Here is a 27,552-nt window from a genome sequence, read left to right on the forward strand (position 1 = left end):
GGTATTGGATTTTACATTCTTATCCTCCATCTGTATTTAAGAAGCAAGACGACTTTATTATTGTACTCCAATCCCTCATCCCATTGTAGTCTCCTTTGTTTAAGCACAAGACGCTGGTATTGGATTTTACATTCTCACCCTCCATCTGTATTTAAGAAGCAAGACGACTTTATTATTGTACTCCAATCCCTATGCAGTGAAGGCCATTTGCTTTCTTAATTGCTTGCTCCACCTGCATGCTAACTTTGTATTCCTTGACCAAGTACACCCAAATCTATTCAAACATTAACATTTACAAGTTTCATGCCGTTAAAGAATATTCCACAGCTATACCCTCACAACCTATTAATTCTTCCCACATTGCTGGCATAGATTAATTTCACTCCCCCATAATCTTGTGCCTCTGTTGTGAGTGCATCTAAGATGACATAAATGCATATGGCTGAACATGCATGAACTAAGGGGAGAAAAGAATTCAGGAACTATATAGTGAAGTTGGTTAAGGGTAAGATTGGGCACATCAGTGGCGTAGTGGGAATGTTACTGGACTAGCAATCAAGGGGCCCCAACTAATAATCAAGTTCAAAACCCACCATGGCAGATGGTGAAATTTAAATTCAATTAATTAATAAAATTAAAACTTCAGCCCAATAATGGATTGTGATTTAAAAGCCCACCTTGTTCACTAATATCCTCTAGAGAAGAAAATTTGCCATCCAATCAAGGTGGCACTTTACTCCTTCATGGGCAGTGGGCATCACTGGCAAGGCCAGCTTTGCCCATTGCTAATTGCACTTGAACTGAGTGACTTATTGGGCTATTTCAGAGGGCAAATAAGAGTTAACCACGTTATTGAGAGTCTGGAGTTGCATGTAGGCCAGGGAAGGCAGGAAGATTTCCTTTTGAAATGTCAGGGGGAATGGGAAAATACAGCATACAAAAGAGAAAATGCTAGACAATCTCAGCAGGTCTGGCAGCATCTAAGGAGAGAAAAGAGCTGATGTTTCGAGTCAAGGTGACCCTTTATCAAAATACAGCGATGGAAATTAAATATAGAAAAGTGTGACATGATTCATTTTGGTAGAACAAATCAAAAGAGACAATACATGGATAAATTATACAAAGTGCGCCCACAGAGACTTTGGGGATGTTGCGCACAAATCTTTGCATGTAATAGGACTGCTTAAAAAGCAGCTAATTAATTATATTAGATCTTAAGCTTTGTTAATAGAGCTATAGAATAGAAAATCTAAGAAATTCTGTTAAACCTATATAAAACACTAGATTGGTCCTAACTGGAATAGTGTGTTCAATTCTGGACATCACTCTTTAGGAAAGATGATACAGAAAAGATTGATTAGAATGATTTCACAGACGAGAGGTTTATAGTTATTTAGAAAGACTAGAAACCTGGGCTTGTTCTCCTTAGAACAGAGCAAGCTGTGAGAAAAATTGGAAGATGTGTTTAAAGTCAGGAATGGTTTATTTAGAACGTTAAAAGGAAATGATTTCAGTGCTGAAGGTCACATGAGGCAAAGCTTTACTATGCATCAAGGATTTGGAATACACTGCCTGAAAGTGTGGTGGAAGCAGGTTCAATAGTAGCTTTCAAAAAGGGAATTGGATAATACTTGAAGAACAAATTGCAGGGATATAGAAAAGGCTGGATAGTTAGACTAACTACTCTTCAAAAGATACTTCATAAATTTGATGGGTTGAATGATCTGCTGCTGACTCTAGCTTTGTAAACTGGAGTGTAGCCTGCAAGAGCAAAGAGGTGATACTGAATCTATTCAACTCACTGGTTAGGCTGCAGTTGGAATATTATGTTCAGTTTTGAACCATTCTGCACTAACTTTCTGCACTATTTCTGAAAGTGGAAATAGTGCAGAATGATTTATTAAGATGATTACAATAGATGGTAAATGGAGCTGTTTGATTAGGGCAGAAAAAGCTAAGAGGTAATTTGGTAGAAGTGTTCAAAATTATTCATAATTTTAGTGGGGAGATAATTACTCCCAGTGGGTAGTGAGTTGTAATTTCAGGGCATGGATTTAAGATCAGCAAAAGGTCAAAGTGAAAGTTTAAATTTTAATTTAGAGGAATGGAATGCTCCAGAATGAAATGGTGGAAACAGAATCCATTATGATTTTTAGAAAAGTAATAAGTATTTGAGGAAAAATGAAAAGAATGTTAAGAAAGGACATGGAAATGGGCCTTCTTATCACAGCCTGTACACATGAAATAGGCTAAACAGCTTCCTTCTGTTCTTCAAAATTCTAAGTTTAAAGCTGACGTGATTAATGGCACATGACTAAATGATAGCCACAGTTAACACAATAGGGGTAAATAAATTTTGCTCAGATTAACATGTAGTTTGTGGCATACCCAGGGATTATGTTGTGACAGGTTAATTGAGAGTGACAGACTGAGTATAATGGGGGGGGAAATGAGAGAATAGTCAGTTTGATAGGAGGAAGAGTAAATTAGAATATTTAAGTGGTCGAAAAAAACTTGCACATTGGTGTTCAGAGAGATTTGGGTGTTCTCATACAAGAAATACAAATTTAGCATGCAGGTATTGTAACAAAAGCAGATGGCATGAAAGCATTGGAATACAACAGTACTTAAGTTCTTAATTTTAGCTACAGTTGGTGAGACTACAAGTGTGCATGGTTTTGGTAACTTTACCCAAGGAAAGATATACTTGCCTTTTGAGGTGGTGAAATTAAGTTTCAATATTGATTTCTGGGGTATGAGAGTTATGCTATGATGGGATGTTAGGTAAAATTTAGAAAAATGAGAGGTGATTTCATTGAAATACACAAGATTCAAATGGGACTTGAAAGTTAAATACTGAGCCCATTTCCCCCGGATGTAAAGTTGTAATTAGGGGTGATAGCCTCAGGATAAGGGATTGATCATTTTAAGACTGACATGAGGAGGCTGTTCTTTACTCGGAGGGCTGTGAACTTTTTGGGATTCTTTGTCCTCACTTGTAGACTCTTGGTAAATTGAGCAATATTGGGATTAGGTAAAGTGAGATTGAATATCAGCTATGTTCTTATTGTATAACGGAGCAGACTCAAGGGACAATTTGCTCCTGATTCTATTTGTCTTGTTTGCCATGTGTAGGAACTAATATCAAAATTCACTGAAGCTATCAAATTAGAAACCTAGTAAACTGAAGCTTTTTCCATTGTTTTTGTTTCAAATTAGCAAACAGTGGTTAATCTTTTAGGATTAGCATGAAGAGGCAGTTAAAAGATTACAGTTTTCATTGAAGTTGTCACTTAAAATATAGTGCACATGTTGGCAAGTGGTTGTTAAAGCCAAGACTGCCCTATTTGATTAGATATATAAAATCTTTTTATGGTGAGCAATGCTGGCAAGGCAGCTTTTATAGTCCCACCACTTATGCTGTCCACACTTGTCATGGGCAGCAGCCTAAATTAGGCAAATAGTACTAATCATTCGTCAGTACCATTGAAGTCAAATTACAAAGGTGCCACTTATTAAGCGTCCTTGCTATTTTGGGCAGTGCTGTATAAGCTTCAACAAATTTGCACATCATTAGTCCTCTGTATTTACTAACTTATGCATATAAAACACTAATTGAATTTGTATCCTTTAACTACTTCAGCTTTGATAATTGAATTTGAATAATTCAAATAGTTTCTCCACATCAACACATTTCTCTATATGTTGGTTTTGATTCTGTGCTTTTCAATTAAAACCAGCACTGCTTTCTTACACCCCAGCTGCCAGGAAGTGTGGAGCAGCAGCCCTGGTAAAGATTCTTCAGTGGATATTTCCTCCTCTCCCCTCACAAGTTGTGCTTTTAGGTACAGCCTTTTTAAGGCCTGCAGCCATTACATATATGCTCAAATTGTATTTAAATAACCTGACAGAAAATGAAATCGTTACAAAGGATGATGGTGATTTCAAAGACATTTTACACTTTTTTTTTACATTGAATAATGCGGTATATACTCTGCTGAAGAGAGAAAACATCCACAAATCTGCAGTGTGATCCTTTAACTTGTTCTCAGTAAAATGGAAACAGGTCGTTTTGTAATGAAGCAGCTGAAAAGCAGGACTTCCCCCACTCTGCCCCTGGAAACACCCTCTGCAGATTTTGTTTAACCAAACATTTCTTTGTCTTTTCAGGGCGACGGTTTAATGATAAAGTTGATCGTCTGAAACTTGCAGAAATGGTCAAACAGGTCATCGAAGAACAAACAAACTCACAGGATTCCTAACATTAGTGCCTGCTGTTTTTACACTGTACCGGGAGTATTCTTTGATAAATGTAAAAAAGGTTTTTATTTAAATAAAAGATTTAAAAAAATAAAATGCAACAGACTTCAGAAAGGTTTCTTGAGCTTCAAATATCCTAGGTGCTGCTACCTCTGCCTATCGTGCTGAATGGAACATGGGTTCAATGTTTGTTTTGGTTGCCTGAATGGCACAGAAGGGAATTCCCAGATTCCTTTCCTTCAAATTAGCCTGTGTTTTATCCATTTTATTTCCTGTCTAGATCAAATGGTTTTGGTGGAATGAAAATGTTTGTAGATTGTGATACATGAGCAGAATTGCTTGGGACAGGGTAGATGAGTAGATCTTTACCTGCTGGTCATTGGTCAAATGTAACTCATATTCTTGTCTCTTCTGACTGTAAATGCAAGATATTGTTATCTTTGTTCTTTAAACTTAACTATGGAGAAAGTGAGCTAATCAGTGTGGAGTTCCTGTACATCACATACCTCTGTCTGCATCCTGAAATGTTATTTACATTTTCTCATTTTTGGCCCTGGCTTTCTCTTTTATTTTACAGAAAGTATTTTAAAATAACTGGTTTAAGATAAAAATCAATCTTCTGAGTTTATGTTGCTTGTTCCTGTCTGAATATGTAAAGTTGACTAATGACCCTGCTTGTCCTGTGTCTTGTGTTTACAAAATCATGATGGCAAGTCTCAATATGGGTCTTAAGTGAGATTATCCTTTGTCAGGGTTGATAGAAACTGCTGTAGATGTGACATTTTATTAATCATTCTACTATTTACAGTATAAGGTTTAGCACAAGGTTTCAAATAGAACTATCCCTTAGTATATTCTGTTGTCATGTAATCTTGCATCTCTGATGTAGACTGTCTATTTACATACTTTAGAGATGCCGGTGTTGGACTGGGGGACACAGTAAGAAGTCTCACAACACCAGCTTAAATTCCATCAGGTTTATTAGTATCACAAGCTTTTGGAGTGCTGCTCCTTTATCAGGTGCATAGAAAGTTGGATTCACAAACAGGATGTATAGATGCCCTATTTGTGAACCCAAGTCTCACGGAGCAGTGCTCTGAAAGCTCATGATACTAAATAAACCTGTTGGACTTTAACCTGGTGTTGTAACTTTAACTCTGTTTCCCCACCCATCCTCACTGTCTCTAAATACTGTGTCTCTATCCTACAAAGTTAGTTAAAGTTACAACACCAGGTTAAAGCCCAACAGGATTATTTAGTATCATGAGCTTTCAGAGCACTGCTCCCTTGAGACTTAGGACATATAGATGCCCTATTTGTGAACCCGTTTGTGAATCCAACTTTCTACACACCTGATAAAGGAGCAGCATTCCAAAAGCTTGTGATACTAATAAACCTGATGGCTAACCTGGTGTTGTGAAACTTCTTACTCTCTTTAACTTTAACTCTTTACACCACCTCTCCTCTGTCTGTGATCCTTTAAATACATTGTTTCTCACCCATCCTCACTGTAGGATAATGTAAATAGAGGTGGGCTTATTTATTCCTCATCTAAATCCTGACACTACCCAGAGTCAAATCCAAAGAGCTGTGTTTTTAATGTTTCACTATGGTTATTTTATTAAATTTCTGAAATATAAAACACCAACCAAAAAAAGCATCTTAAGCTTATTTTAAATTTGTATAATTTCATAGTCTCTCATAGTGGTATGTAATCACTTGTGCAGTGAGTATATTTTTACTATTAGGTTACTTTACAAAGGGGTTGTGTAAGAGTTAAAGGAACAAAGGATAGTTATGGCTTATGCCACAAGTTGGCCTTAAGCCACTCGAACATCCTGGCCCTTAACTGGATTGAATTGAAAATCCACATCTCAGGTCAAAAGATAGCCAGCCTGCAGAGAAGGTAGGGGTTAGGGGTGAACATATATATCCCCTTTTCCTGGCCTGATTTTACTCACAGGTCTGACAATTAGAATTTTGACAGATGTTCCCCTGTGCTATCAACCTTGAAGAGCAGTCACAGAGTTGAAGTAGGAGTGGTCCCTGGTCAGTACTTGGATGGGAGAATTTGTAGAAGTACCAGATCCATGCTGTTCAGTTAGTTTATCATTATAAAGAACAGCAATGACATCCTTTGCCACCTGCTGTCAACTGCATTATAGTTGGTACAGACTTTATGAATGAAAGCTGTATGTTAATAAATACATGTGTATTTGGCTATAATCTCTCAACAAGCCCCTTAAAGGGTAGGAGTTATGGCTAGCTGATTCATTGCACTGGAACTTTGCATGCTAGAGTATGATTGCTTCTGAGAACGCAGGAGTGGAGTCTGTGTATCAACATCACGATGAGTCTTTTGTCTCATAAATCGGAGTGTTCTCTGTGTCCAACCATACACTATGCAGTTCAGCAGTCCCTGAGATGCAGCTGTGAATGCCTGCAGCAAAAAAAAATAAATTCATTTTTACAAAGCTGGCTGCTTTAAGATGGTTTTGTTTTCTTGTGTAGAACAGTTATCGTCAACTCCCCCCTCCTAGGGTTGTAGTAGTTTCCTTGTCCCACATTTCCATTGCCAAAAGCTGACCTGTCACTACCACTCTAGTCTGAGGTGTGCAGCAGTCATCCTGCAGTGATAACCATCTGATTTTCCCTACTGCCACATGAAGGCTCTGTTCAAGCAGAAGATTCTAGGTAAATATGACAGTCAGAATAGGAACTGAACAGAATGGGTAGAACTGAACCTGCAGCTGTGTGGTATTACCCAGTTGTGAAGCCTCACTGTAGCACCCATTTCTGAGGTACTTGGAATATAAAAAATCTCCTAATCAACAAAAAAGTAAGCAACAAAACTTTTATTTTCTGCTATAACAATTAATTTCAAGGTTAAGATTGTGAAATTTTTCATTTTAAGCATCTAATCCTATCAGGATAGATATGACATCACTATATATAAAGCAAAACTAACCATATGATTCCAGAAAGCACTTGCAGATCAGATCCTAGGAAGCTATTTGAAAAACAGCAGGTGAGTTCTTCCTAATGCCCTGACTACCAATTCTCTCAAACAGCATCATCTTTTAAAAATTGTCCCATCATTATCACATTGCTGTCTTTGGAATCTTTGTGCAAATTGGCCGTAGCACTACAGTGAGTAGTTTACTAGCAAGCAGTCTTTAGATTTCACATGAAGGGTGACCATTTTCATAAGGTACTACGTCGCCCCTAGCATCTACTGAATAATACTAAGTTATGTATGTGACTGCTCTTGGGAAGGGTGAAGGGGGTGGAATGCGACTGGCCAGATCATATTACAGTCATTCTACAGCACCCAGCTATTCTGACAGTTTGTTTAAAGAGAAAACTTGAAAAGGTTTGCCCCTCTCCCAAATGAGTAGTGAGTTGTTTGAAAATTCACCTGTAAGATATAGAGTACAGCATAAAGAGCCGGCATGTTGATTGGGTTCAGCAGTTTAACCATAGCCAGAATGGTCGCTAAAGGAGGGGAAAAAATCATAAACTGAGGTCAGAAGAGCATGTTTTCCATTTACATTGACATATCCATGCACCACATGCATAATCACACACCTATTGCATGTCTCACCTATGGGTGGAGAGACTCTTTCAGACTGAGTACATGAAAAAATTGTATTGTTTGATAAATAATTGTCACCTCTAGAATCCATGTCAGAACCTTTTCCTCTGCACTTGATGATACAACTCTATCCTGTGAATCCTTGTCTCATAGTCCTACAACTGTATTGTCCTACATTCTTCCTTCCCTCTCTATCCTCAGTGTTTTTAAGCTAAGAACTAAATGCATTAGCTTTTCCTTCGGCTTCCCTTACTCTGAAAATTTCAGGATTTTAAAACCTAAGTTTATGGTTACCATAATCATTATTTCTCGAGTTACCCTGTATTGTCATTTGCACTGTCCAACCTTAAGGCATCCGGCCTTAACAGGCCTTGGCCCTTTATACTTCCCTTCAGAATTGGAAACACAGGTATTGTGTATATAACATGGCAAGAAATACCGTACAAACAATGTTTGTCATGTCATATAGGATAAATAGGGGACTACCCATCACTGACTTGTCCTCCTGGTGAACCCCCACTATGTAGCTAATGTTGTTTTCAAGACAATGCATGGGCACTAAGGCACCCAATTAATGTGATGACCTCTTGACACGTTAAACTGCAGAGTCAGTAAGATATTGCTTCAATTTTCCACCCCTGTTTGGTCCATCATTGCACCCATTGAGTCACAGGGACCACTTGTGCAAGCTCCTACTAACCTGGTCCCCAACAGAACAAAAAGGCTGTGGGATAGAGAAAGACTCTCCGTTCAATTGTGCTAATCTTTGCCCACTGCTGGTCTCCAAGAAATCCCGTCAGAGTCACCAGTTTCTTATAGAGGATCCGAGTTTTAATTAGGAGAATCTGCACAGAGGAATGGAAAAATTTAAACTTCACAGTAATTAATCTTTAGCCAATCCATTAGTGATTCAGACAAAGGTTTCTGTGTGCTATGATATTTTAATCAAACAACTTCTTATCAGGTTAAAGCCTGTTTTTTAATTCAATTATTACAGCTTGTAACAACAGGTTTGAGTTTTAAGAATCCATTGACCTCGTATGTGAGCTAGATTGTCAAGTCTTGACTCAGTGCACACATCATTTCCAGATAAGATAACAAACATCTTTATGCTTGGTGCATAAATTGGAGTTGGGGGCACTTACGGAAGACATACATATAAACCAAACAGAAGGGAAGGCTCGTAGGGCAATTTTCAATGCCAATACCATTGATAGGAGAAAGATCAGTTACTTTTGTGCCCAGGCACAGATGGGTACTGTTTGTATTATGTTTGTACCTATTTATATCTAATGTATTTTGAGCATTGCTTGTGATTGGTAGTAACTTTATTTTTAAGTCAATAAAACTATATAGAGTCCAGCGCTGAATCCCTTTAATCAAGAACAAACATGGAAATAAAAGGCTATTCAAGTGACAAAGAAATAATAGGGCCGGTGATCAAAAGCTTGGAAAGTTAGATTTTAAGGAACATCTTAAAAGAAAACAGGAGTTAGAGATGAAGCAGCCATCAACGGTGGAAAAATACAATCAGAATGGCCTGCCTGAATAGTCAGGCTGTGTTGCTTTAGCTTATTTTGATCATGGTAGCACTTATGCTGCAATTGGCCTCAACAGACTTTATTTCAGTGACTTTCTGAAACTGTGCATGGAAGGACAGGATCAAGCTCAGCTGTGATGCCCTCACAGTTACATCCCCATTTCACTCAGCACCTAGCCTTGGCATTTCTGCCTCATAGTACCAGGGACCCGGGTTCAATTCTGGTCTTGGGTGTCTGTATGGAGTATGAACGTTCTTCCCGTGTCTGCGTGGGTTTCTTCCAGGTGCTCTGGTTTACTCAGTCCAAAGATGTGCAAGTTAAGTGGATTGGCCGTGATAAGTTGTCCCATTCTGTCAGGGTAAATACATGGGATTACAGGGATAGGGCCTGGGTATGATTATTAGCGGTGCAGGCTCGATGGGTCAAATGGCCGCCTCCTGCACTGTAGGGATTCTATGTTTCTATGTGATCAACCTGGTTAAAATCCAAAGGCGCTAATGGAATTGTATCTCTAGGAGTGGAAATGTCTTCAAAGGATGAAGGGGATAGGTGGTAATTAGCCAAACTAAACTAAGAAAACACAAGTTCAACTGAGATTATTGGTCACTAGCCAGTCCAACTCATTGTGTCTCAATGTCATAAATTTAACCCCATCATTTTCTGTATTTAGAAAAAGGAACTATGCATTTTAAAAAAAGAATCTGCTCCCAAACAAATTTGCATTCACACTCACGCAAATCTCTGCCTCCCACCTACTGTAACCACAAGTTGCAGAATGTTTAAATTTAGTCAATAGAAAAATTCCCTTTAAGAAACTTAAACTGAAGGAAAGCTGGTCGATTTTGCAGCATTGGCACTTGAGGGCAGCCCTGCAACATGATGTTCGCTGAGGCTTAGTGTTAAGTAAGAATATCTTGGGTTCAAAAGGCACTCCAGAAATTTGAGTACAAAATCTAGGCTGTCACTCCAGTGGAGTAAGATACTCCCTGTGCTTTATATTTCAGGGCCCTTTTCACTGTGGGTGTACGCTTGGGAGGACTGGAGTGAACGGTCAATGTACTACCCACCCTTAAAATGAGAGGCAGAGGTAATCTGTGTAGTGATGGGCCAGTTAGTTTAATATCTGTGGTAAGAAAAAAAAATTAGAGTGTTTCATTAATAATGCCATTATCATGTTGCTGGATAAATTAGTTACAAGCAGATAACATGGATTTTAGAAAGGATGAACCTGCTTGACAAACCTCATGGAATTCTCTGAGGAGGTAACATTTCTGATAGATGGGAATAATGCAGTTAATGATGTTGTTAAAACATTTGACGAGGTGATTGGTAATTATGAACCATAACTGGAGAAGATAAGGGCTGTGGAATTAAGGTGAGCATAGAAAACTGGATTTAAATTTGTTTAGAAGGGAGAATGTTGGAAGAGAGTGCTGTGTCTCTCAGTGTTCAGTTCCAAGGCCACTGTACAGTCAATGGTTTGGTTGCAAGGGATCCTGTTGAAATTTGCAGATGATACCAACATAGGATGTATAATGAACTAATTAGAATGCTGAAAGAAGCCAGCGATACTGATAAAATGGAGGAACAGGTTAAGAAGTGACAGAATCAATCATGGTAAATGTGTTGTGATGAATGCAGATGGAAAAATAACAGCAGCAATTATATTCTGAATGGCTCAATACTAAGGAAAAGCAGAGGAGTCTGGGGTACAGGTTCCCAGGACAGCACTGCAGGTTAATAAACAACTTAATGGAAATCTAAGAAATATGGAATAAAATTACAGAGATAAGAGTTGGAGGACTATGTACAATATTGAAATTGATAATAGATGGATTGTGAGGATGTTTTGTTCAAGACAGGATTGGATAGGTGGATGAAGGAAAAGGAGATGAGGTGATATGGGAACAAGGCGAGTCAATAATATTTGGACTACTTGCTCATATGGCAAACTCTGTCAATTATTGATGGGTGGAATGGATCATGCTCACTTTATAACTTGTGTGTAGAATAAGGGCAGAATCATGACATAAACCCAGGAAGTCAGTCTGAGTTATCTCATGAGAAAGTGGCAGCTCATCATCAACCTCCAATCTCATCAGCCAATCAGATGGAAAGAATACATTTAAAATGGAGGACAGAGCGCACTAACGTAAAATAATTAAATATATAACCCTTACCACAAGTCCAAGTAAAACAAAACAGAAGGTAACGAGGAAGATGGTGGTTCTGTACAGGGACACACTGTGACACATGGATTTCTGGACCTTATAACTGCTGTTCAGTTCAAGCATTCCAGTGTGAAGGAGGAGGCACCTGGGGTGAAACAGACAAGAGAACATCAACCTTCTGCTCCTCTAACCCATAACCATTCCATCAGATAGAATGATGTGGAAGTGCCGGTGTTGGACTGGGGTAGGCACAGTAAGAAGTCTCACAACACCAGGTTAAAGTCCAACATGTTTATTTGGTATCATGAGCTTTCAGAGTGTTGCTCCTTGGTCAGATGAGTGGGCCACTCACCTAATGGATTTTAATCTGGTGTTGTGAGACATTTTACTATAGGATAGAATGAGAGATGAGCAATGAGAGCAAAAACAATTCCAGATCAAAGATATTCAACCAATGAGTGAACAATCTAATGGTTCAGCACCATGCCAATCACCTGGTGCAGTCATGAGCCACCTTGGTTGAAACCAGTTAATTCAGACGAAAGATTGAACATAACATTCAGGCTCAGTAATCCACTGGCTCTTCCATTTGCTCAGGGTCATTTTTGTAAGAGACTCTTTAAAACTTGTGCAGCGTGCTAGATGAGTTTTAGGCATTGCTCCTCTCATGATGGTTGGTTCACCTCCAAGGTCAAACCATAGCTGTTAGTTCTTCCCGGAGACAGAGCAGCACCTCCCAGTAATCAAACATCTGCCTGGTGGCCAAACATCAGCCTTGATGTCAGATTCCTACCTGGGAGTTAGCCACTTGCCCAGAAATCAGTTACCTACCCAGAAGTCTGTACAGACAGCCTGAAAATCCTGACAACAACAATTTATATTCAGGTAGTGCCTTTAACATCGTTAAATGTCACTCAGCGTTTCATTGGTACAATTACCAAACAAAAATTGACATCAAGTTACATAAAGCAATATTATCTCAGGTGATGAAAGTTTGGTCAAAGAGGTAGATTTTAAAGAACATCTTAATGGTGGAAGGGGAGAGCTGGAGAGTTATCAGGAAGGAATTTCAGAGCTAATGGCCCAGGCAGCTAACGGCATGACCGCCAATCATGGAACAATTAGAATCAGGCATGCTCCAGGAGCCACAAGGATGCAAGATGGTACACCAGCCAGAATAAGATGGTTGGGTCTTGAGGCATGGATGAGGGCTTTAGCAGTAGGTCAGCTGAGATGGAGTTGGGGGGAGGGGGGGAAGACTGATAATGTTATAAGATTAGAATTTTGCAATCATGGTAAGACAGAGAATATGGAGAGGACAACAGAGTCTTCCTCATTATTAACAATGCCACAGGCCACATTGGCGAGATACACATTACTTACGAATTGTTGAGGTTAGTGTAACAAGTATATTCATTTCCAACGCAAAATACTGGCACCATGAGTAGGAGTGGAATCAAACTGCAAGAGAAAATCTTCATGTTAATAGGATGAAAACCTTTTCCCTTATCTGGCAGTGTCCTAACAAAAATATGCTTCAGGTTCAATCCAATTCCTATTGGGAACTAACAATCTCCATGAATTCTTAGCACAAATTGTCCCCAGTTGGATCTGCTACTTGTAAATCTGGTAGGTAATGGGAAAACAGCCTGGCAGGCAAAGTGGGGTTAATAACTTAATATCAATCTCAAGAACTTTCGTAATGATCACATAAGAGAAATAGATAATTGTAGAAAAAATGAATTTCTATGTTCGGAACAAAAATCTGATTGTCATAACTTTATAGCTTTGAAATTTCCACTCTACTCAAAAACCAGGCCATTTTATCTACCCTTGACCTCCCACATTGCTCACAGCCGCAGGCTCATCCTGAAGCAGATGTTGCATTTGCTGCTGCATGAACAGCTGGTTGTGATTTTCCATAGAGTTTTTCCCCCCACCAGTATCTCTTGTTATGTGAAAATAAAAATTCCAGTTTCTTCTTGGGGATCAAATGTTCAACATCACAACAACAACTTGCATTTACATAGCATTTAATGTACTAAAATACCCCAAGGTACTTCACAGGAGCATTGTTTGCCCAAATGTTTGACACCAACCCACACAAGACATGTTAAAACAGGTGACAGCGAAAGTTTGGTCAAAGAGGTTGGTTTTAACAAGTGACTTAAAAGAGGAGAGAGAGAAAAACAAAGAGAGGCAAAGAATTTTGTGGAGGTAACTGCTGAAGCGGGACCTAAGCATCGAAGACATGACCACCAATAGTGCAACGTTAAAAGTCATGGATCTCCAACAGGCCAGAGTTTGAAGATATCTTGGAGGGTTGTGTGAGACTGGAGAAGGTTACTGAGATAGGGGTAAAGCCATGGAGGGATTCAAAAACAAGAATTGAACCCTGGTCTCTGGCTCTGTGAGGCAGCAATGCTAACCACTGTGCTGCCCAGGATGAGATGTAATGCTACAATCAAGGTAAAGTGCTTTATATAGAGGTTGATCATAACTGCCTGTCATTCAAGGCCCAGTTTATAAGGCCCAAGGATCCCAGATACTTTATTAATCACTTCTTCAACCTAAGAGAAGAAAAGTGAGGGAGCAACTGCTGGTGAAAAGTGTGTACACGTCAGCAACTAGTGAGAACATAGTCGAGAGGTTGACTGTAATGTCCTTCACGCCTGTGGCTTCACACATGAAGTAGTGCCGTAGCGAGGGAATGGAAACCCTGGATCCACAGCCCAGCTGAGAGTCAGTATTGTCAAAAGGCAAGAACGACTAGTGAAAAAAATGAATAAGTTTACCTGGACAAAATGATTACAATCCTGCTCAGTCTGTTACTGCTTTCGGTTATCTTCTCAAAACACAATAAAAATAGCAAATTCAGAACCACGGAACATCAAGTAAAGTAAAATCAGTCACACGTCAATTTTGTAAACAAAATATTACTTTTGAAATCTTACATGCATAAAAGGAAAAATTTCAATATAAAAGCATAAGATATAAGGGAGGTGATGGCCAAGTGGTATTATCGCCAGACTATTAATCCAGAAACTCAGCTAATGTTCTGGGGACCTGGGTTTGAATCCTGCTGCAGCGGATGGCGGAATTTGAATTCCGTAAAAAAGTCTGAAATTAAGAATCTGCTGATGACCACGAAACCAATGTTAATTGTCGGAAAAACCCATCTGGTTCATTGATGTTACCTGGTCTGGCTTACACGTGACTCCAGAGCCACAGCAACGTGGTTGACTCTCAACTGCCTAGGGATGAGCAATAAATGCAAGCCAGCCAGCAATGCCCACGTCCCACAAATGAATTTTTAAAATTTAAGAACAGCAATTATAAATCCTGTTGTCCACAGCAGATTAGTTTCCCTTCATTGGGCACTGCATGTTGTGAGAAGGTCAACCATAATTTTATTGAATGGTTAAGAAATCAAAATTTGATTTGTTTCAAGGGGATTAGACCAAAGCCATATTGAAGAAATTTCCAGATTCGATCCTTGTTTTATGATGTTAACTGATCTCAGCCTGGCTCACAGTAGGGGAGCTACAATTGACTCCAGAAAGCTAGATTGTGCTTGGATCAATGGTGGGCAGTGTCTATCCATGGATTGGACTGGGCTGATGCCCCCGCAGTTGAAAAGCCTGTACACATGCACATACTAGCTAGCTCACAGACAAATAGTGATCACAAATAGCAGTGAGGTACCAATGGGCAGGCTCGAGGGGCTGAATGGCCTAATCCTGTTCCTCTTTCTTATGTTCTTACGTACAATGCCACACAGACTAAAAGTGCAAATTTGATTTTTGGCCTGTGCTGATTTAGCTTATTTCAGCCAGGCCGGCATTCAGGGAACTACAATAATCTTCAAAGAGCTCCTGGATTAAAGAATGAGAAATGTAAATCAGGGTTGCTGTTCCTGATCACGAGTATCCAGTGAACTATGCTGGAAAAGTGCGTGAGTGTGGATGTCTGAATAAAGCAGGATCAGAACTGAAGCTCCTTTCATAGTTCATAGCCAACATGATATACTCACTGGACATTGATCAGAGACAGTGCAGGTGCCCAACAAAAATAAATCCACAGCTTCAGGAGAGGCCAGCAGGAAAATAACAGAAGCACATCCACTGTTAAACTGTACAAACTGTTCCAGTCACACCTGCTATTGTAACATTAAATGTAACAAAGACACAAAAGCATGGTGGAATCATGCAATCCATCCTGTAGAGGTGAAAATTCTTCATTCAGTGGAATTCTGTACTCTAATACCATCCTGATATTAGGCAAAGTCTGACAGATCGAACTAATGTTGGTAAATTAAAAAAATAAGGTATCAACAGAGAGTGACATGACTTAAAGTGGATTTAAGGGTGGATTGATTTGATCGAATGATCGAATCCCTACAGCACAGAAAGAGGCCATTCGGCCCATCGAGTCTGCACCGACCGCAATCCCACCCAGGCCCTACCCCCTTATCCCTACACATTTACCCACTAATCCCTCTAACCTACACATCTCAGGACACTAAGGGGCGATTTTTAACATGGCCAATGAACCTAACCCACACATCTTTGGACTGTGGGAAGAAACCGGAGCAGGGCCCAGACTGAAATAATGGGGAAAAATCTGGTGCTGTGTTTATTCATACAAGTGCTTGATTGTAGTCACTGAGATGGTGCAGCACAGTGTTTACACAAACAAGGACTAGATTGTAATAACAGATCTTTCTATGAAATATCCAGTTCCTGCAGGGCAGGAGGAGGCCATTCAGTCTTCCTCTGTTTTATAATTCCACACACCAGAGTGCAATAATTAAAACAACACTTGGAACAGACAAGAATTCTGTTTCTCCCCCTTCAGATGCTGCCTGATCTGAGTGTTCTAGAAGGAGATACACTACCTCAGGTCAACAGGAGGTTCCCAAACCTCTCACCACAGATATAAACAAAACTAAAATTCTCCCTTCCCAAAGGATCAGAGAGTGAATGTTTCAAGGGGATTGGACCAAAGCCATATAGATGAAGAGGTTTCCAGGTTTGATCCTTGTTTTATGATGTTAACTGATCTCAGCCTGGTTCACAGTAGGGGAGCTACAATTGACTCCAGAAAGCGAGACTGTGCTTGGATCAATGCTGGGCAATGTTTACCTATGGACTGGGCTGGACTGATGCCCTCACAGTTGAAAAGCCCAAAGACGTGCACAGACTAGCTAGCTCACAAATAGTGATCACAAATAGGGGGGAGGTACCAATAGACAGCTGTGATCATATGTAAGCCAGATGCTGGTGTGGAGGGGGGTGGGCGCCAAAAGTTTAAAGCCCATCTATAGAAGTTCACCTGAATAAAAAGTGAACATTATTAAATACAATGATACATTTCATAACGGGGGGGGGGAGGGGAATGAGAGAGGAATGATTCCCTGTTCTAACCCACTGTCATTTAAAGAAATACTCACCAAGCAAGACGTATCATTCACCATTGTGTGAATCCTCGATCTCAGATCTCTATACAGGCACCAGGTATAATTCAGGGTATAGCAAAAGGATGAGATATATAGGACCTGCAGTGCAGAATATGCAGCATTACAACAACATCATCTATTTATATATGGCCTTATTGCCTGGTAGCTCATTTGATAATGAAACTTCTGGTGTCGATATTTCCATGTGTGGGAGAAACCAAAACGACTTGTATAGATATAAGATAGTCATTAACAAAACCAGTAGGGAATGAAAGAGAAACCCTTTTACCCAGAGGGCAGCTAGAAACTAGATAAACAAATGAGGGAGAAAGGATCCAGAGTGTTTAGTGAGTAGGGTTACATTAGGTGGAGTCGGAGGAGTTCCACACAAAGTATAAACACAAGCAATAGACATTCAGGGACAGATCTCCTGCTTTGTGCTGTAGATTCTCTGTAATTCTATGTAGCAGCGCCAATTTCAACGAGTAGAGATTCCTTGCGTCTCTCCCTTGGATTGGGATCTTGGACACTGGATGCCCGGGAGTTTACCCACTGAATCTGACAGCATTTCAACCCTCAATCCTCCCTGACTCTTTCAACTGGGGTCGGAAAGCTGCTCAGGTTGACAGCTAAAGATGGCCATTTGGTTGGTGTGTTAGGAGTGCTGCTTGTGCCTGTGAACTGTACCTCAGTAAGAGTGCGTGCTGCAGAAAATGGGAAAACTGGGGGAAGAAGCGGCACAGAGTTATCTCAGACCCAATCTCATCTTGACAGGTGCCTAAAGGAAAAATATTTGCAGCAGGTTCCCAATTTAATCTCTTTCCTCCTGTCTCAGTTCCTGACCAATACTGCCCCTTACTGGCCACAGTGCCTGTGGGTGTGCAGATCATCTTCTACTCCTGTTGCTATTTTGTTCACAATTATTTCCCTGGGAAATATGTGCTCTCGTATGTGTTTGCAAGTCTATCCATGAAAATAATTTCAGTTTTCCAATTTGTATCTATTTTTTTCCCTCCCAATATGATCTACCGAACTTCTCCCAGATCAGTCCCAAGCTTCCATGACTTGTGTTCTGAGGAGTGTAGATCTGGCTGGGCTGATGCCCTCGCTGTCGCTTCATGCTCCATCAGACTGGGGAGGTGCAGTCCAGATCAGGGTCATGGGCTGTGAGCAAGTACAGTTATAAATCTACATTTCACTGGCCTTTTAGAAAGCATGTTGGAGTTCAATGGATCTCTTTGTTTAATAATAAAATTTAGTCTCAGTTGTGGTGACTGTATAGCTGATATAATTGCATTAGGGCGGCACAGTGGTGAGCACTGCTGCCTCAGTGCCAGGGATGCAGGTTCAGTTCTTGGGTCACTGTCTGTGTGGAGTTTGTACATTCTCCCTGTGTCTGCATGGGTTTCCTTCGGGTGCTACGGTTTCCTCCCACAGTCCAAAGATGTGCAGATTAGGTGGTTTGGCCAGGTTAAATTGCTCCTTAATACCCGAAGATGTGTAAGTTAGGGGGATCAGTGGGATAAATGCGTGGGGTTACGGGGATAGGGTGTGGTGTGGGTTAAGATGTTGGAGACTTAATGAGCTAAATGGCTTCCTTCTGCACTGTAGGGATTCTATGAAAATCAGCCAAGGCTCCTATTCCTTATCATTATGCAGAAACTGTCACAGGGAAGTGTTAGTGTGGCAACTAGGTGAGGATGGATTTGGCTCAGTTGTCCAACTTTGCACAAGAACAGACACTTGGTTGAAATACTGGAGAGTGATCTTGGGAGTATACTCCAGAAGCATTCTGGTGTGGAGAGAATGTGGAGAAGATTGATGATTAGAAATTTAAAAATTACAAACAAGATGATTAAAATCATTTTAATGGGATGTAAATTCTTTGGTACTTTTTGGAGAATTTTAACACTCTTTTTTGTAACTGGGTTGCCTTTATTTAGTTGTGGCTTCAGTTGTACAGGGCACTAGAGACACCTCGGTTGGAGCATTCTGTGAAGTATTGGTCACCTTGAAGAAAGGTGTAAATGTTTTGGAAACATTCAGAGAATGTTTACTCATCTAATACCAGGAATGGGTGGATTGTCTTATGAGGAAAGAATAGTCGGGCTAGGCTTGTACGTGCTGGAAGTTAGAAGAATAAGAGGCAACTTGATTGAATCATCATATCCTGATGGGTCTTAACAGGGTGGATAGAGAGAGGATGTTTCCTCTTGTGGGAGAACTTAAAACTAGAGGTCACTGTTTAAAAATAAGGGATTTACATTTACAACAGAGATGTAGCAAAATTGTTTCACTAAGGGTCAAAGTCTTTGGAGGTCTTCCTGAAAGAGTTGTGGAAGCAGAGCTTTTGAATATTTTTAAGGCAGAGGTGGATAGAACCTTGATAAGCAAGGGAGTGAAAGGTTGTTGGAAGTTGGCAAATGCAGATTTCAGGTTAGCATCAGATCAGCTGTGATCTTATTGAATCTCGGAGCAGGCTTGAGGGGCTGAATGGCCTATTCCTGCTCCATCTGTATTTTTTCCATTCATCCTATCCCGTTCTCTCCCATTCTTGAAGCTGCTTACCTGTCCTGTCACCTGGAGATTGTAGCAGGCAATGCTCTGAGCACTGAAGGATTCCCCATAGAGTAAGATGCCAATGAGCCAGCAGACCCCCAGCATTAGGTCAGATAAACTCAGGTAGAACAATGGGCGAATCTGAAAGACAAAGGGCGCTGGATCAGTGACCCACAGTTTGCCAGTCAAAACAAAATCCTAGCTGCTCTTGATAAACTTTCCTTCAAAATATTTTCTTCCCACTCTGACCTCACTGATTTATTGATTGGAGATGTCAGCTGACCACTCCCCAGGCCCCGGGTAAAGGGAGCGGGTGAGAGTTCCGAGGACTTGAAATGTTAACTTTGCTTCTCTCTCCACAGATGCTATCAAACACGCTGAGTTTTTCCAGTACAATTTTTATTTCAGATCTCCAGCATTCATAGTATTTTGCATTTAATTATACATTTTGATTGCTGGATTACTGAACGGAGGCTAGTAGAAGTTCCACTGTTGGGTTGGGAGCTAAAGGTACGGCCAGATGCGAATTGGGGTCAGTTGGAGCAGTCATCTTAGATGACCTGACTGTCAATGTCTTATTAATACCATGAAGGTTTAATAGGAATTACATTGTTAAACAGGAGATAGGTATTTGTACACCTATAAATGGGGATTACTGGAATACTGGTGGGTAGAGTACTGTTGAGTGTGAACTCAAAGTAAACTCTCCCCAGCAAAAAAAAACTGTCTTAGTTTTAATTTTGCCAACCAATTTGGATCTAGTTAACATTGATTTTGGGGCTAATACTAATTCTAAACTTCTAAACAATTATTCTGGGTTAGAAAATTAGGATACCAGACTAGGTGGCTCCTTCTAATTGTTATCACTGACACCAATTGAATTTGAGAGCACAATCTGGCTCAGTTGTGAAAAGATTCATCTGGAAAGAATATCGATCTAAATGAAGTCCTGCAGACTGGCCTACAGCCATCGAATGTCACTCCAGAATAATCTCACACTCTTGGGGGAGGAGAGTTGTGTGCTACAATGGTTGCAAGCGAATATTTACTTTCTTTGCTTCATGGCCAGTTACTGAGGAATTGAAGGGATTTGAGTGACTCAGGAAATTTAGAATATACCCTTACCTCTGAGTGCCTTGCCAGCTGCTGCAATGCTGTATAGCCAATGATGGAGCCTGAAGCAACAATACTGTGAGAGAGAGAGAGAGAGAAAACAAACACAATGTAAAAATCAATCCAGAGACAGAGGTAGAGAAACAAAGTCAGTTTCTAATATAAATAGAAACAAAGAGAAAACAGAATTAATCTAGAATAGTGTAAAACCAAAAGGAAGAAACTGGGTGAAACCGTAATATAAGAAAGAGAGAAACCATTTCTCTAATTTTGGAACCACAATTCACATAACCCTATAATATTGACCCTCTAAACATTGATTGGAGGAAAGTCATACAAATATCTATCCATAACTAATCCCTCATCTCTGAAGAGAATCACTGAACCTTTGCTGAACTCGAGAACTTGCCTCTGGGAACCACAGATGAAAACTCCTTCCTTGATGACCCAGCCAAGTTAGCAAATGAACAGCTGAATCATGTCATACAAAGTCCACTCCTTGATTTGTACTGAACTAACTGATCGTGACTCAGGTGGGATTAGAGTGGCTGCTTTGAGATATGGGATGGAATATCTGTTGATTGCTCATGAGCTCCATCTGGTGACAAGTGGAAAAGCCTAGACACATCTGGTCATAGAATCACTACAGTGCAGAAGGAGGCCATTTGGCCCATCGAGTCTGCACCAATGGCAATCCCATCCAAGTCCTATCCCTGTAACTACACGTATTTACTCTGCTAATTTACCCTGACACTAAGGCGCAATTTAACATGGCCAATTAATCTAGCCCACACATCCTTGGGCTGTGGGAGAAATCCAGAGCACCTGGAGGAAACCCATGAAGACAGTGGATAGAATGGGTAAACTCCACATCAAGATAGGATCTCTCTCTCTCTCCACAGATGCTGCCAGACTTGCTGAGTTTCTGCAGTGTTTTCTGTTCTTATTTCAGATTTCCAGCAGCTGCAGTATTTTGCTTTTAGTTTAAGGCTGGACGATGCTTAGCTGAGATGTTTGAGACCAGCAATATCATCAAGAGTTATACAGAAGTAATTGTGGCTACTTAGGTGACATATAGGGAACTTTATATCTTCCATAGAACCATATCCAGCCACAATCCTCCTTGAAGGAGAGAGAGCTGATTTGAAAATTAAAAATAAGTAGATCAATCCTGAAATTCTCTATACCAAAAGCAAAACAATAAACATTCATTTAAGTATTTCACTCAATGTCTTAGTGTGCACAAAGTGCTGACCAATGTGGAATATGTGCTGACCAATCTGAAACAGTAATAAAAACCAGAAAGGTACCAGGTTTGATCATGTTTGTTGTCATATTCTAAGATGACGGGCTGAATGGTCTCCTTCAGTGCTGTGAATTTTCTGGTCAACTCAGCTGTAGGTTTGCTGCATCTGATTTTAATGCTTGTGGCTTCAAAATAAGGGAACAAAAATAACCACAGTCCAGATCCTGAATACTCTTCTGTACCTTCCATGGTTGAATAGCCTACTGATTGGCTAGACTCTTAAGAGGCTATTTGGCCCATCATGCCTGTGTCAGATCTAGAGCAAGAGCAGCCTCGGCTAGTCCCACTCCTCTGATCCTTTCCCATATCCCTGCAAATCTGCTCTCCTCCAATAATAATCTAATATTGGTTTGAAAGTCATTATTGAATCTCCTTCCACATTCTCAGGCAGTGCAGTCTGGATCAAAGCCATAAGCTGCATAAAAACAGTTTTATCATATCATCTTTGGTTCTTTTACCATTCATCTTAAATCAAAGCCCCTAGTTCTCGATACTGACCAGTGGGAGACTGCTATTGTGTAGAGAAGAGAATCCCAGAAAGAAATCACACCTTCAGGAGCAAGTGGGGAGAAAATTGGACGGGTAAAATGTTAAAATAGTTTTTAATAAACTAACCTCAAAATCACCATAGAAAACTGTATCCACCGCAGTGCCGCATAGAACTGTGAAAGAATGGAATCACAATTTACAACAACTCAACAAGCAAACACAAAGGAAGAGTTCCATTAAATTTCTCAAACTGATTTACTAAATATAATGGATTCAAATTTTAAATGGCTCTTCACTGAATCTGTCTTCATTTATTAAACTGCAACTCACTCATCAACTTCTTCTTTCAAATTAAGCCAAATTGTTTTTTGTCTCAGATTGCTGGGTGTTGTTGGACAAGGCAGGAAACAACAAACACTTACATTTATGTATCGCCGTTAACCTAGTAAAAACCCAGTCCCAAGAGCAGGACAGATGGGATATAATGTGGGAAACTGTGAAGCTATCCACTATGATAAGAGTATTGCCTAACAGGTGAGAAACTGGATGTCCAAAGGAACCTGGATGTTCTTGCTCATGAGTTACTGAAAGCTAACATGTAGGTGCAGCAAGCAATTAGGAAGGCAAATTGTATTTTAGCCTTTATTGTAACAATTATATAGAGCCTTGGTGATACTGCACCTGGAATATTATGTACAGGTTTGTCTCCTTATCAATGGAAGGATATACTTGCCACAGAGGGAGTGCAACGAGGGTTCAGACTAATTATTGGAATGGTGGGATTGTCCTATGAGGAGACTGAGCCTATCTTCTCTAAAGTTAAGGAGAATGAGGGGTAATCCCATTGTTTTGTACAGGGCTTGCCCATGTAGATGTAGGAATGATGTTCCCCCTAGCATGTGAGGAGGGGGGGTGTCTACAACAGGGGGTCAGGGTCTCAGAATGAGTGGAAGGTCATTTAAGATTGAAATGAGGTGGTGTTTCTTCACACAGAAGGTGAAGCAGCTTTGAAATTCTCTAACCCAAAGGGCCGTGGAAGCTAATTCATTATATTCATGATAGATATCTAGATGTTAAAGACTTTGAGGGATATGAGGATAGTACAGGAAAATGGTGTGGAGATAGAAAATCAGCCATGATCTAGCTGAATGGCGCAGCAGACTCGAGGGGCTGAATGGCCTACTCCTGCTTTTATTTTTAATGTTCCAAAATATCTCTTAGGAGAATTATTAAGCAATGTGACACACAGTGATAGTAAAGCAAGAGCTTGGTCAAAACTCCCACAAATAAACACAAAGTCCATTATAAGTACCAGAAGCATTGGGTACTATTGGAATGTCAGAGAACCAGAGAACATTAAACCTAAAGTCACCAGACATCAGTCTGTTTTCCACCTTGAACATCATAAACCAATATTTCTTATGTTAATTTGATTTTTTTTAGGGAATGAGGATTTCAGACAGAGCATCTACAACACTTAAATAGAAATATAGAAATGAGGAACTGGATGTAGGCCATTCAGCCCTTTAAGCCCACTCCACTGTTCAATATGATCATGGTCCAGCCTTGATCTGAATGTCATACTCCTGTTTTCTTTCCAAAGCCCTGGATGCCATTAAAATATTTTAAAAATCTCTCTCTTTCTTGAATACATTGAGACCTAGGGGCAGCATGGTGGCACAGTGGTTAGCACTGCTGCCTCACAGCACCAGGTACCCAGGTTCAATTCCGGCCTTGGATCACTGACCGCGTGGCGTCTGTACGTTCTCCCCACGTCTGCGTGGGTTTCTCCCAGATGGCTCCTGTTTCTTCCCACAGTCTAAAGATGTGCAGGTTATGTTGACTGGCCCTAGTGTCAGCGGAATTAGCAGGGTAAACGTGTGGGATTATAGGAATTGGGCCTGGGTGGGATTTGGTCAGGACAGACTCAATGGGCTGAATAGGGATTCTACAATTCTATGACCTGGCCTCCACAGCCATCTGTAATAAAGAATTCCACTGGTTCACTACCCTTTGAGTGAAGAAATCTTTCTCATTTCAGTTCTAAATGGTACATTTGTGTCCTGAGATTGTGTCTCCTGGTTCTAGATTCTCCAACTAGAGAAAACTGGGGTGGCACAGTGATTAGCACTGCTGCTTCACAGTGCCAGGGACCCAGGTTCGATTCCCGTCACTGTGTGGAATTTGCACATTCTCCCCATGTCTGCGTGAGTTTCCTCCAGGTGCTCTGGTTTCTTCCCACATTCTGAAAGACGTGCTGGTTAGATGCATTGACTCGAACAGGCACCAGAGCATGGTGACTAGGGGAATTTCACAGTAACTTAATTGCAGTGTTAATGTAAGCATTACTTGTGATGAATAAATAAGCTCGAATAAATATACTTTAAAAAACTTTGAAACATCCTCCCAGCATCTGGTATGAATTTTATACTTTTCAATCAGATCTCCTCTCATCCGCGTGAAGACAGGCCGAGTCAAACCAATCTCTCCCTTACATGGAATAATGCCATCGCTATGTAAAGAGACAAATGCAACGAACACATTTAATTTCTCAGACTTGTTTTCAAATCCAACTCAGAGAGAGGTGTCACCTCTTTGCTGACTATAGGGTGCTATATGTGAAATGGGTTGGGACAATGTTTTCCAGTTCCCATTGGATACAAGCCCATGGCACAAACCTGGTCATAATTTTGCACCAATTGTTAATCTCACTGGCAAATGTCATAGAAAAACTATTGATGGAATTGGAACTGTGATATTACAATAGATGAGGCAAATTGTTGAGACACAGTAGGGGGAGTTTAACTCTTCTAACTTGAGTTTTGTGTGGACAACTTGATGTTAACAGACAGTGCCTCATCTATAAAAAGCAAATACAGATACAACACCCTAAGACTATAGACTTCCATGTCTATGGTTACATTAATTAGGCATTGAAAACATATTATCTCTGTATTAATGAAACAGCTGCACGATCTAGTAACCTGTTTGCGGGTGGTAGGTGGCATAGTGGTTAGCACTGCTGCCTCTCAGCTCCAGAGACCCGGATTCGATTCCCAGCTTGGGTCACTGTCTGTGTGGAGTTTGCACATTCTCTGTGGGTTTCCTCTGGATGCTCCGGTTTCCTCCCACAGTCCAAAGATGTGCAGGTTAGATGGATTGGCCATGCTAAATTGCCCCTTAGAGTCAGGGGGACTGACTAGGGTAAATGCATTGGGTTATGGGGATAGGGCCTGGGTGGGACTGTGGTCTGTGCAGACTCAGTGGGCCAAATGGCCTCCTCCTGCTCTGTAGGATTTTATGAAATTAAATAAAGTTTGCAATATTTTTATTTATTTATTAGTGTCACAAGTAGGCTTCCATTAACACTGCAATGAAGTTACCGTGAAAAACCTCCCACACTCTGGTGCGTGTTCAGGTACCTTGAGGCAAAATTTAGCATGACCAAAGCACCTAACCAGACAGCTTTCTGTCTAATATGTGAACTTGAAACAATAGTCCTTTGCACGAAGGTTTGACATGGCTGAATGCAGGTTGCTCAGAGAAAATTTTTTAAAAGAATAGCTATCGAATCCACACACGAGCTGTGAACTAAATCCCGACTTTATGCTGACCTCAGCCTTGGTTGCGGCTGGGAATGTAACAGGTCCTCAGCACCCTTCAGATGAGGGATAGGAAGAAGCCGCCGGGACTCCCACAATTCTGGAAGTGCGGGAATGGGAAGACTCGCTGAAGACGAGACAGAAACATGATTTCACATGAGCAATAGTCCCAATGCCAGGTCAGGTTGTGACGCACCCAATTGGTTTAGGTGCCTGGAGCACTCAGTCTCATAGGTGTCTGGAATTTGTGGAACTATATAAAATCAGGCAAGAAAACATTCTTTAGGGAAGGATGATTCTGAAGTACTTTCACTGACACTATTTAGTTTGCTTTTGGATGCAACAGACCCGGGAGACAGCATTTTCCGAGTGGGAGAGGAACAGATACTGAAGATAGTTTCTAACTGGTTAAAATCCCGCCTATTCAGAGCGAAATAAATAATAATTTTTCAAAACACATTTAGAAACTTCGTTTAGAATCTATTGTGGCATTTTAAGTATTCCCACAGTCCAATAACTACAAACCAGTGACCACAATGTATTCCATAACCGCGGCTAGTGTCTTTCACATCAATTTTGTTAGGGATGGAATCTTTATTAAACTCTGTTTACTTTCGGAAACAATTTCATTCGCAGAACTATCCCGCTGTGGAGAATAGGAAATATCCCATTAAATATCGGAGACAGTGAAGACCAGGCTGCCACAGTCCAACAGATTGGTGATAAGTTGTGTCCACATCTGCTAGGATGTATTTTTTTCCCCTTTCAAATCCTTCCAGGTTGGTGGGTTTCTGTTTCTCCCTTACCCTGCCTGAACTGACACTGAAGGTGCCACCACCAGCTAGAAGAGAATTTCAATTCTCCAAGAAATCTCCCCGCGACTGTGGTCAAAGTAGGCAGCAAGTAGCAGACAGCCCTGTACCGACAGACAAAGCAAACACCCGGGACTAATGCATCAGAGAACTGGCCTCGAATGACACTAAACACGATTATGTAATTGCAGACAATGGATAAAAAAAATCGAATCTCACTTCTGCTGAGTGTTCCTCTGTGCTGGCGTTGAACCCCGAAGTCCAAAATCTTGTCCCCACCGCCCTTGATAAATGTTCCATTGCAAATGCTGTTTCACCCTCTCTTTAATCCTGGTTTATCTGCAGCAGTAAATGTTCTCTTGCCTTTTGTCAGACTGCTTCTTCTGTCTTCTGACAGGCAATTCCTGTTTGGTTGACACAGCGACAGGGATTCCAGCACTATGTGGGTATGGCAGAGATTCCAGTGCTGGCCACAATGAGAAGCAGATCTCTCTCTGCCGGGCTCGGAGCACAGGCACTGACTCCCCTTTTGCGAGGACAGCCGTGGGAGGAGCATGAGATTGATAAAAGTGCAAGGCAGGTGTGGCTGAGCATGTGAGGAATTCACAATCTCAATATTTGTCCTTGGTGCCACATCAAAAGATTT

At 40.6% G+C, this 27,552-nt stretch overlaps 2 protein-coding genes across 3 annotated transcripts in view; one reads left to right on the plus strand and one right to left on the minus strand.

The window, feature by feature from the left end:
* The window catches only part of mapkapk5 (MAPK activated protein kinase 5), an 80,096-nt gene extending 75,295 nt beyond the window's left edge, over nt 1–4,801 (plus strand). The window contains exon 14 of the mRNA XM_080208151.1: nt 4,171–4,801. Within this exon, the coding sequence (XP_080064277.1) occupies nt 4,171–4,262 (92 nt within the window). The 3' untranslated portion in view covers nt 4,263–4,801. The remainder of the gene's footprint in view (nt 1–4,170) is intronic.
* A 501-nt stretch (nt 4,802–5,302) lies between these two features.
* On the minus strand, nt 5,303–27,377 carry tmem116 (transmembrane protein 116). 2 transcript variants are annotated; one of them, XM_080208154.1, is made up of 11 exons: nt 27,126–27,377; nt 22,619–22,665; nt 20,710–20,773; nt 19,594–19,725; nt 17,020–17,124; nt 14,363–14,412; nt 12,951–13,028; nt 11,577–11,712; nt 8,556–8,700; nt 7,679–7,755; nt 5,303–6,700 (listed from the first exon to the last, which is right to left on the minus strand). In XM_080208154.1, the coding sequence occupies exons 1-11, from the start codon at nt 27,204–27,206 to the stop codon at nt 6,503–6,505; spliced, it is 1,113 nt and encodes a 370-aa protein (XP_080064280.1). In that variant the 5' UTR covers nt 27,207–27,377; the 3' UTR covers nt 5,303–6,502. The 2 variants fall into 2 exon arrangements, with proteins under 2 accessions (XP_080064280.1, XP_080064279.1); XM_080208153.1 differs by having other exon boundaries at nt 14,363–14,415.
* Between the last annotated feature and the right edge of the window lie 175 nt (nt 27,378–27,552).

The sequence above is a fragment of the Carcharhinus amblyrhynchos genome, chromosome 20 (assembly GCF_965287045.1).
Source record: "Carcharhinus amblyrhynchos chromosome 20, sCarAmb.v2.hapA, whole genome shotgun sequence".
Taxonomy (NCBI): Eukaryota; Metazoa; Chordata; class Chondrichthyes; order Carcharhiniformes; family Carcharhinidae; genus Carcharhinus; species Carcharhinus amblyrhynchos.